This window comes from Meleagris gallopavo, chromosome Z (genome assembly GCF_000146605.3).
Source record: "Meleagris gallopavo isolate NT-WF06-2002-E0010 breed Aviagen turkey brand Nicholas breeding stock chromosome Z, Turkey_5.1, whole genome shotgun sequence".
In the NCBI taxonomy this organism is placed as follows: Eukaryota; Metazoa; Chordata; class Aves; order Galliformes; family Phasianidae; genus Meleagris; species Meleagris gallopavo.
Window position 1 is genome coordinate 6,346,914 of NC_015041.2, and position 10,356 is coordinate 6,357,269.

The window sequence follows — 10,356 nt, forward strand, 5'->3', positions numbered from 1 at the left end:
CCCCGCCAGCTCCCTCAGTACTCTAGCATGAAGTCCATCCAGTCCCATGGACTTGTGACAGTTCAGATGGAGGAGAAGCTCTCTGTCTCCACCTGAACCACCAGGGGTGTATTCTGCGTAGCATCCCAGACTTCCAGATCAGGGCACAAAGCACCCTGAGGATAACTGATCTGTCTATTAAAGGCAGATGTAAAGAAGGCATTGAGGACCCCAGCCCTTTCCTTATCCTCAGTGATCACATTCTCCGCTGCATCAAGTAAAGGATGGAAAATTCTCCCTGGTTCTTCTCTTACCATTGGTATATTTATAAAAGGATTTCTTATTCTCTTTTACTGCAATGGCCAATCTGAGCACAAGTTGGGCTTCTGCCCTCCTAACTTCCTCCCTGCATACCTTAGCAACTTTCTTGTAATCTCCCCAAGTAGCCTGTCCCTTCTTCCAGAGAACATAGACTCTCTTTTTCTTCCGAAGTCTCAACAATAGCTCTTGGCTCATCCACATCGTTCGTCTTCCCCTACGGCCCGCCTTACGGCACTCAGGAACAGCCTGTTCTTGCACCTTTAAGATTTCCATCTGGAGGAGCATCCAGGCTTCCTGGATCCCTTTAACCTTAAGGAGCAACTCTCAAGGGACTTGTGCTACCGGCATCCTGACAGGTCAAAGTCTGCCCTCTTGAAGTTCAAGATAGCAGTTTTGCTAGTCAACCTTCTGACATCTCCAAGAATAGAGAATTCTACAATTTCATGATCGCTCTGCCCAAAACAGTCCCCAACCTTCACATCTCCCACCAGTCCTTCTGTGTTAGAGAAGAGCAGATCTAGCAGGGCACCACCCCTGGTAGGCTCTCCCACCAGCTGAGTAGGGAAGCTATCTTCCACACACTCCAAAAACCTCTTGGACTGCTTCCCCTGCACTGTATTATATTTCCAACATATATCAGGGAAATTGAAGTCTCCCACGAAAACAAGTGCTGGAGATCACACAACTTCTGCAAGCGAAGTTCACCAGGATCCACAGGTCCTTTTCTGCAGGACTGCTCCTTCCCATCTCTATATGTGCCTGGGATTCCACCAGCCCAAGTGCAAAACACTGCACTTTGCTGTGTTGAACCTCTTTTCCTGGTTATCAACAGGATCATAGCAACTGCATCCCTTTAGCTTCCCCAGCTACACTGCTGTCATGCCCTTACAAATAATTATCTATGCTGGCATCATTGTATAATGGTGTTTTCATGCAGATGTGCTTGGGGAAAGGGGAAAAAATAAAAAAAAAAAAAAAGTAAATCAGTAAAGGCACATTTGGTAGGCACCTTTTATGAACATGGCAGTAAGAGGAAAAAAGGTGGACTGAGTTGGTATTACCGCTGATCCCAAGGGTAGCATTTTAAGTGTTAGAAGCCAATAAGCAGAGAGGTGCAGTGTTGTCTGCAACCTTCAGAGATAGATTTATGAGTATAAACTTGAAGTAACACAAAGAGGGCAATATGATTAGGTCAGCAGGCTGGGATGGTCTAGAGAGCTGCCAGCTCATCCCACTCCACGGGATTTTCATGGTGGCAAGGCTGGTCAGAGAATTAACTGACCAAACCAGCATGAAAAACCACTGACTATAAATACACTGACAATGAGGCAAACCTGCCTGGTGTTTCTCACCTGAGACTAATGGGCAATGCTCAACGCCTAGTCTGAAAAATCCTTTCCCAGCTGGCAAACTCCTAGTTATGGCAAAAAGCAATGGCAAGAAGGAAGGAAAGCACTGCAAAGGCAAATCACTGAGCACACTGACTGCCATCATGCAGGTTTCCTCAGAGGGGACCAGATCATGTGAGAACCTAAAAAAGATCCATTAATCTACCATGTGAAGTCTCAAGTGCCACATGTTGCTATGAGAAAGATATTTTTACAAGCATATCTTGTTGGACAGAAGCCAGGAGCATTTGCAGGAAGGGAACCCTCCCAGGCTCAGCTCATTTCCTGGTAAAACTGTTCCTCTGCCTGATGCTCAGCACCTTTTATAAAAACAGGAGGGAGCAGAGGACAGACAAGAGAACCACAGTACCCAGTTCAAAACCCCAGCAAAAAGCAAGCTCCTGCACTTCTGCTGCTGCCAGCACTATCCACAGGACAGTACTTCAAGCCAGCTTCAAACTGCAGAGATGCAATTGAATTGGAAAACTGCAGTATTAAGATTTGGTTTATTAGTCAATGCATTTCTGTTTGTTCTGAGGTTTGAGGAATAAAAGCAAGCAGAGTTTGCTTCTTTTCCATTTCCCATTCTCTATGCCCAGCGCCACCAGGCTTGCTTCTGCTTCCGAACACCCTTCTCAAGGGAAAGTTTAAAACAAACAAACAAACAAACAAACAAACAAACAGAAAATGGTAGGGAACATATCTAAACTCATGGTTCCTTCTCAAGCTGTTCTATCTTTGGTTACAGTTTAGTTTTAATGGCCCTGCTTAGAAAGATCCCTACCATCAAGCCCTACAGCCAGTTTCCTACTTGCAGAGGTAAGAAGGAGCTTTACCATCTGGGAAAAGGCAAGCAGTGCCTAAAAGATTAAAGTCCCTGCAGTCTGCAGGGAGCTACCTGGGTGGAAGAACTGAAGACAAAGAAAGGTGGTGAGTAAAACAATACCCCTCCTAGAATGGGATTATCGAATTTAGCCTTTCAGGCTGAAGCATGAATTTTATAATGAGTTAAGAACTTACACTAGTTAAGCAACTACATTACTGTTGTTTAGAGGTGAGTGGGTTTTTTTCCAGCAATCATTTATCCATTCATTTTTTGATTGTTCCTACTTAAACCTGGAAATTGGGCTCTCATTGCACCACATCTGTTACAGAAACAGGAGCTGTCTGGGGAGACCTCAGAAATGGATCTGTCCATTCTTGTTGGTGTAAGACAGTTCTAAAAGCAAACATATTCATCAACATTTCCTCAGGGTTCAGGACATTTTAAGTGCTCTCAATCAGACACCTGACAGCATAAAACTATTAGAAGTTACTTACTTCCAGCAAACAACTACACATGTGGTTAACACTTACAAGATCTTGGTTTATTCAGCCCATCCAAACTGTTCTACCTCCTACTGGCTCACCAGTGCCACATGAGAATCCTGCTGCTAAGGATTCATTTTAGAGAAAAACTGGTATGGTAAGAAGGGAGGGGAAAATAAACCACCACCAAGAAAAAAAATGTAAAGAAAGAGAGAAAAACAACCCTTCGCCTATGATCTCCTGGTTCTATCAGTAAATATACCTTGTCCAATGATACTTGACACAGAAGTCTTAAGTTTTTTCCAAGGGATGAAGTAAGGCATTACCAAAATAGAAATGCAAGCAGAACTACCTCTTGATCTCACCCAAGCAGCAGAAGGAGCAGATGCATCAATACACATCTGCACACTCATGTGCACACACTTCTGACTGTAGGCACGGTGGTAAGGCTGATAGCTGCTTTGCAGCTGTAGGAGCAGAGAATTTCCTGTTATTTCTGCCCCTCTGAGGGCAGACATTCAAACACAGAGATTTACTCCATGACATAAAAGCCAACAGAGCTTTTTAATTTTGCCTTTGCCTCTTCAGAAAGACAATATGGAAAGAGTCATGCTTGTCAGTCAAAACTGAAAGGGAGCAGTCTGACCTGAAATTATTTCACTGGTTCCAGCTACATACCGTAAACCACAGCTTCTACACTGTATGCAATGCAGAACTTCTAACATCATTAATTCATTCCTAACAAGCACTAGCAAGATATACATTCCTACACTGTGGGAGGAATAAAGGAAAGGACTGTAAGTCTTCCAAACAGGTCTTGTCTGAAGACATTAGAAGTACAAAACATTGCCTTAGAGGAAAGGATGTTTACTGTAAAGCAGGAAATATACTTCTGCTCATCCATGCAAAAAGAATCTCCTCCTTACAAGATGGGCAGCTCCTTTGCCATGACCTCTTTGACAGGCAGGTGCAGCCAGAGCAAGCTAAATCTCTCAAACAATTCCTTTAACAGCCATTGCAGGTACACAGACTGACAGGGCTCAGGCAGCTTCATCGAGTTTTCCCTTTGATGACAGAACAGCTCGGGATTTTTGTGAGACAGTAAGAGACTCTGGGCTTTGTGAGCTCCCAAAAGCATGCAGACAGACATAACTGCATCCACAAACTTGCTGGATCCAGGCAGAAAGATTTTATCTCGAAGAACAGAGGACATCCAAGCCACCCTTGAACAAGAGCTGTGCTGACTGATTCTTCCTATACTACATCTCTAGCAAACTCAGCAGACACAGAGGCAGTTCACAGTTCTGCAGCTTGACAGCAGCCATGACACAAACCTACAGTCACAACAGGGGGAACACTGGCTGAGTTGCTTAAAAACATAATTGTTTTGCTGGAAAATTTCTGTCAGGACATGACCAGGTGTTTGATCACCGAAGCTCTCAGGACTATAGGTACTGGGGAATCTGGTTATGGGTCAAAGTTCCAGGGAAGCCCTCTTTGTGGGATGTTTGACACCTGCTTTCCTTCAAAAGCATGTCTGCAGAGCAGAGCCTTCTCATCTGGACCAAATCCCAGAAAAGATCGCCTTTTCCATTACATCTGCTTTGGAATTTAAGCATTCACTGTCTGAATGCCATGACTGGCCTTTCATCTTTACTCAGAGTCTCTCAGGCACGAGTGCAACTTGATCAGACCAGCTCCTGTAGCACATCTTCTTGGAGAAGGATGAATTGAAGCAGCCAGGGTTTAACACCTCCCCTCCTTTTATTTCCTCCTCTTAGACTGCCTGGGAAAAGCATGCAGCAATCCTCCAGCTCCAGAGCACTCCTCTTCAGCCTACCCCTTTGATTTGAGAAAACCAGGGCACTTGTGGTGTACAAACAGAGAGGGCAGACGTGGGTCTCCTGGTTACTGGAGAAAGGAGCTGCCTCCTCCTTGCTCCTTTCAGCTTAACATGTCCAGGCATTTAAAAACCTTTTCACGTGACACTCTGAAAAGGACAGATTTTTCTTTTCCACTCATAAAAGAGAACACAATCCCATAGAATTGCTGCATAGCAAATATCTCTCTGTTGTTCTAAAACCACTACAGCTAAAACCACGTCAGACACTACTAAACTTCATTGCTCAATTCTGTGGTTTGTGCTATTAAGGCAAAGCAAATTACTCTGAGTCAAAGCCAGCCACTTCTGTGTCCAAATGCCTTCTTGTCCAAAGTCCCTTGTTAAGATTCACTGTTGTCACTGAGCTGTTCTCACAACCCTTTCCAGCATCTGCATCTTGCTGCATTCATATCAGCCCTAGGGCTCCCAGCCTCCAAGACAAGGAGGAGCTCAACTGCTTTGAGCAATAAAAAACAGGGGAAGAAAAACACAAGGAAAAACACAAAGCTATGACAAAGGCCTTGCTTCTAAGCAACATCAGGACCCTGAGACATCGGGCTGGATGATTTCTGACAGGGTAGTGTCTACCAGCAGCTCCCCATCAGCTGCCTGTTGGTATCTGCACAGCGCAAAATCAGCTTTTGGAGCACTCTGACACAGCTAAACATGGCTGAGTAATCTGAGAGCAAAGGTGTCCAACAGCAACTCCTTCATGTGCAGCTGTTACCTTTGGTATTTCCAGAAAAATACCAGTTTGCCCAGACAGATATTCATCAGCCTGATCAGGTCTGCCTGCTGCTGACTTGGACGCTACAGGAGCAAAGTGAACTGGTATTGCAGGATACCTCCAATAAAATGGCCACAGAGGAACACAGCTTGGTCTTCTGGGAAATCAGTGACCAATTCCTGCTCTGTTCCTCCCAAACACTCTCAAGCCAAAGACAAGAGATGCATGCTCCTCTTTGGGAATGTAACACTTCTTCCAGTAATGCAACATAACCATAGCTTTTATCCATGTTTCTTCACTGGGATGTTAGTATTAGGGCCAGCTATAATTTGTAATAAAAAAAAATCAAGCCCTACTCCAAGCTCTACTGTTACTACCTGCATAGGTAATAAAAGGCAGTAAAAATTCACTGTTTGGATGCCATATGTGACTGGTTCAACTAAGTAGCTTTGTTTTGTTTTTAACAGGATAATTAAAACTGCTTTCTAAGGAATCTTCTTTTGCGCTTTTCTCTTTCTGGAGCCATTGTTGACACCTCCTTGAAGGCACCAGGTTGACTAGAAGCACAGAAGCACTGTAACATGCCCTGATGAGTTTCCTGACAAGTTTCCTTGTAAAGCCAGATTTGCTGCAAGCCTATTAAAATCCTCCTCAAGAAGCCTGCTCTCCCCATTAGCTTTTCCAGTAGTTGCCAATTCCTCTTCAAGTAAGATGTCAACCTCCTGCCAGGTTTCCATAAAAGTCACTTAGCCCTGACCTCTCTGAAGATGCAGTAGCTCTGGCCCTGTGCACCTTGGCAGCTGCTGAAAGACTCCACTCAGCCCTAACCCTTCAAGTATGGGATGGAGACAGATTTCAGACTTAAGAAACTTCACTTTCTACCCAGATTCATTCCTCCTTGTCCAAGTTTCACAGTGGTAGGGGAAACTAATCATCTGGATACAAAAAAGGGAGCCTGGACTGATACTCTTTCTCAGATCCAGACATCAGTAGTGGTTGAAATAACAAACAGCTCCCAATCACTGGGCTTCCTGCTCCATTTCAGAAGTACTGTACAAAATATTTCTTCTTCTTCTTGCATATCCTGGACCCCAAGAAATCCCCCAGTGGTTTCTACTATCTGAGCTTCCCAACCACCTTCTTTCTTGTAGGTAGGACAGCTCTGGACACCTCCTTTTCTTTCTCCTCCACATCATTCCACAAAAACAAGCAATGCCACTTGCAGGGACATTAACGGACAATTATGATGTTTTCCTCAACTTAAAAATACCTTGATTACATTCCTGTCTTTTCCCTCCTCCCAGACAGCCTCAGTCTGCTGTGGGTGACAGCATGCATACTGTTGTGCCTGACAGTTCTAGTGAAGCCAAAATGTACTCACATGGACAGGGCAGAAATCGGTACACAATATGGTTGGCCGACAGCTTGGGAAGTAATGAGGCTGTGCCCAGAGTGAGGAAACCTACAGAGAAATCCTTTCCAGTTTTCTTTGGCCATCTCCTAAGTTATCTGACTTAAGGTGAAAAGGGAGATTCCACGAGAAGGGCCCAGCATTTTCCAACTTCAACAGGAGTTTAAAGTGAAGCAGCTCTGCAGTTCCCTCTTTGGACTTGCAGGCCCTTCCTGCCATCTCTTTCTGCAGCTGCTGCAACCATCAAGACTGGTAGCAGCAACAGTGAAACATGCAGTGGCTGTGCAGCATTAAGCAACCTGGGGACAAGCAAATGCGGAACCCTGCAGGCCCAGAAAAATTACAACAGTACCCAAGATCTGTTTTCTTTTGTGGGCACACTTCCTACCCTGACATGAGCTTGGAGAGAAACTGATACAGAATCTTCAGGCAAGCAAAGCATATGGGAAGGCAGACAAAGCCTTCCCAGTGTGTTAGTTCAGGGAGGGGCAAGAGCCCCTGTAAACCCTCAAACCTGCTAGGAGATGCAAGAGCACAGCTCAAGTCCACAGGGCTGACAGACCTAGTTTTGCCTTGCGAAAAGCCACCCCCAGAGAAGTACAGCCCAGTTGTTGTGATGGATTTCAGGAAGCAATGTGCACTGCAAGAAAGGAAATCCTAATTAGATACTAAGAAACAAATTTTCAGAATACTACTGACTAAATATTGGAACAAAGCTCACAGGAGCGGGAAATTTCCAGACCTGGAGATATCTAGCACTCAACAGGACTAGGCTTCCCTGATGGCAAAGCTCGATCTGCTCTCCGTGGGAAATAGGACTGGAGACCTTTGCAGTACCTTCCTGCCAGAGATAGCTTACGGTTCTTGTGTTCCAGTACTGCTTACAACACTCAACAGTACTGCTTACAACACTACAACAAACTGTTGTAGGAGATGACAGCAGCTGAAAGTCTAGACAACTTTCGAAAATGGGGCATCAGAGCCTCACCTATTCACACATTAACATTCAGCTACTGCAAGCAAGGAAAGGAAGTGCCAAAAAGTCATAGGCTGTACGTTTGCAGAGCACTGGCTTGGAGATCACAACTGTTACTCAGCATCTTGCCCATCTGTCATGGCCATGTGGTGGAAAAGCGCTGGATTGATGACTTTCAGACACAGATGTTCTCAATTTACTCCTTTCACCAACTTCCTCTGCCATCAGACACATAACGAGGCCTAGATAAACCAACCTGTGGCCAGTATTCGCCCTCTATGGTTCAGGCAACCATTGGATTTACAGCAGTAGGCTTACTGTTATCATATTACGGTTATCTATGGCAGACACTGCCTTGTACATCACCCTAGAAAACGTGACTAGTTCTGTCTGCAGTGCAAGAAGCAAGAAGCCAGCAAGAGTCAATAAACTGAATGGAAAGAAATGGCTTACAAGATACTTATGCATTGAAATGTCATATTCTTCAACAAAGCTCTGGATGTTTTACATCTGAGGTCATTCTCATAGCAGCAACACTCCTATTTCTAAGGAATGAGGTTTTCTGCTGAAAAACTGATTGCAGAGTGTATAAAGAGTACCCATCACATGCAAAATACAAAGAATCATGAAATGGTATCATTTCGAAAGGACCTTGAAGTCACCATGGCTAATGACCAGGTTTCCCAAAGCCCCACCCAACCCAGCCCAGAACACTTCCAGGGATGGGGCATCCGCAGTTCCTCTGTGCAGCCTTGGCCAGCACCTCATCTACCTCTGTGTAAAGAATTTCTTCCTAGCATCTGATCTAATCTAGCCTCACCAGCAAGGGCAGGCAACTAATGCCCTAAATTGCAAAACACAGTTCTCTCTTAGACAGGCAGCCCATGTACAGTCCCAAAGAGCTATGCTTACTCTCAGGTCCTGGAGGTAGCATTGTACAGGGTCATAATCCACGACAGGAAAGAGGATCCTTGCTCCACTGCTGTTCTTCACCACTCCCCGGGAAAATGACTTCACTGGCTGGTCCACACTCTCCAGATGTCGAGGAATCTGATTTGAGTTCAAATGGATGAGGACATCGTAGAGGTCCAAAGGAGGGCGGAAGACAGTCTGCAGGGAAAACAGACCAGTGCCACTTAATAGAGGACACAAGCAAGCAGGAGCAATGAGAGATTTGCCAAGTCATTGTTTATATTTTATTCCCTTCTCCCTAGAAAGCAGTAAAATCACAGCTGAATTTTTGCGAGAGTATGTTAGAAGTTAGCCAAAACATCCTCAAGAAAACATATCTGTACTGGACTGATGTGGAGCTCCAATCCAGGCTAAAACACATCCCTGTCCCAGCACAAGCTCTGCTTATACCAGAAGGATGTGACCCTCCATCCCCTACACCCCGTGAGTGCTGTAATCAAGACACGGTCAAGAGAAAGGCAGTATCACCTACAGCCCTCTCCTGGTATACCAGCTAAATGTTTCTTGGATCAGAAAAATGCGCTGGGAAGGTCTCACTTTACTCTTGCAGTTCAGCTGTCCAGCAAGCTAGACCTTTTAACAAGAGAGCTGTTCCTTACCCACACCAGACATCTAGACAGAAGGGCTACATCTTCTGCTCCACCAGTCTTCCAGATCTGCAGAAAGAGGTAACCACTATCCCAGGATTACAGGACTGTCTCTAAAGAAGAACCTTCCAAAAGGCCAAGCTGGTCCTCTCCACTTCTGACCCAAGTCTCCAGGAAGATCACATGAGAGCACAACAGTGGGGTGGGAAACTCAGCAAGCTAAAAAAGGTAACCACATTGATGCAGTTTCCCAAAACAAGAGAAGGGAACTGAAAAGTTAACAGGAGCAAAGCTAAACCTCAGAGGACATAAAGAGACATCTAACAACAGGACAGTCCTATCTGTCCAACAGGCAACACCCCAAAGGGCGGTAGCATCTTCCAGCAAGCAAAGAGAGGATGAGAACAGTCCCTTCTAATAGAAGAGAGCAATTCCAGACACAAATCTTTGGATACGAGGAATATGGAATTCTATATACAGCTGTATTAAAACGGAAATCTTAAAATTATCTGTATATTTTCATAGAAATGATGTACAGGGGGACACGTACAGAGCCACTGGACATTGTTCAGCATGAGTTGGTTTCTAGCCAGGCTGGAGAACACACACAAAGAACACTGACCAGCACCAAATCTCAATGGTGGCCCACCAAGCGCTGCTCTCCCACTCACTCTTTTTAAGTCTGTAGCTTTACTGCATTCCTTCTGAGAGTAAAGAAATGGAGCTCACAAACCCATTTCTGCATCCACATGAGAACTGGCACATACTCAAGTGACCCAAACATAAGGGGCAAAAAATAAAATTA

At 44.8% G+C, this 10,356-nt stretch overlaps 1 protein-coding gene across 1 annotated transcript in view; it reads right to left on the minus strand.

Annotated features, from left to right (window-relative positions):
* The window catches only part of LOC116217521 (nucleolar protein 6-like), a gene marked incomplete at its 5' end in the record, with an annotated part of 14,819 nt that extends 5,645 nt beyond the window's left edge, over positions 1-9,174 (minus strand). Inside the window, one exon of the mRNA XM_031557221.1 lies at positions 8,905-9,174. Coding sequence (XP_031413081.1) covers positions 8,905-9,174 — 270 coding nt within the window. The remainder of the gene's footprint in view (positions 1-8,904) is intronic.
* Between the last annotated feature and the right edge of the window lie 1,182 nt (positions 9,175-10,356).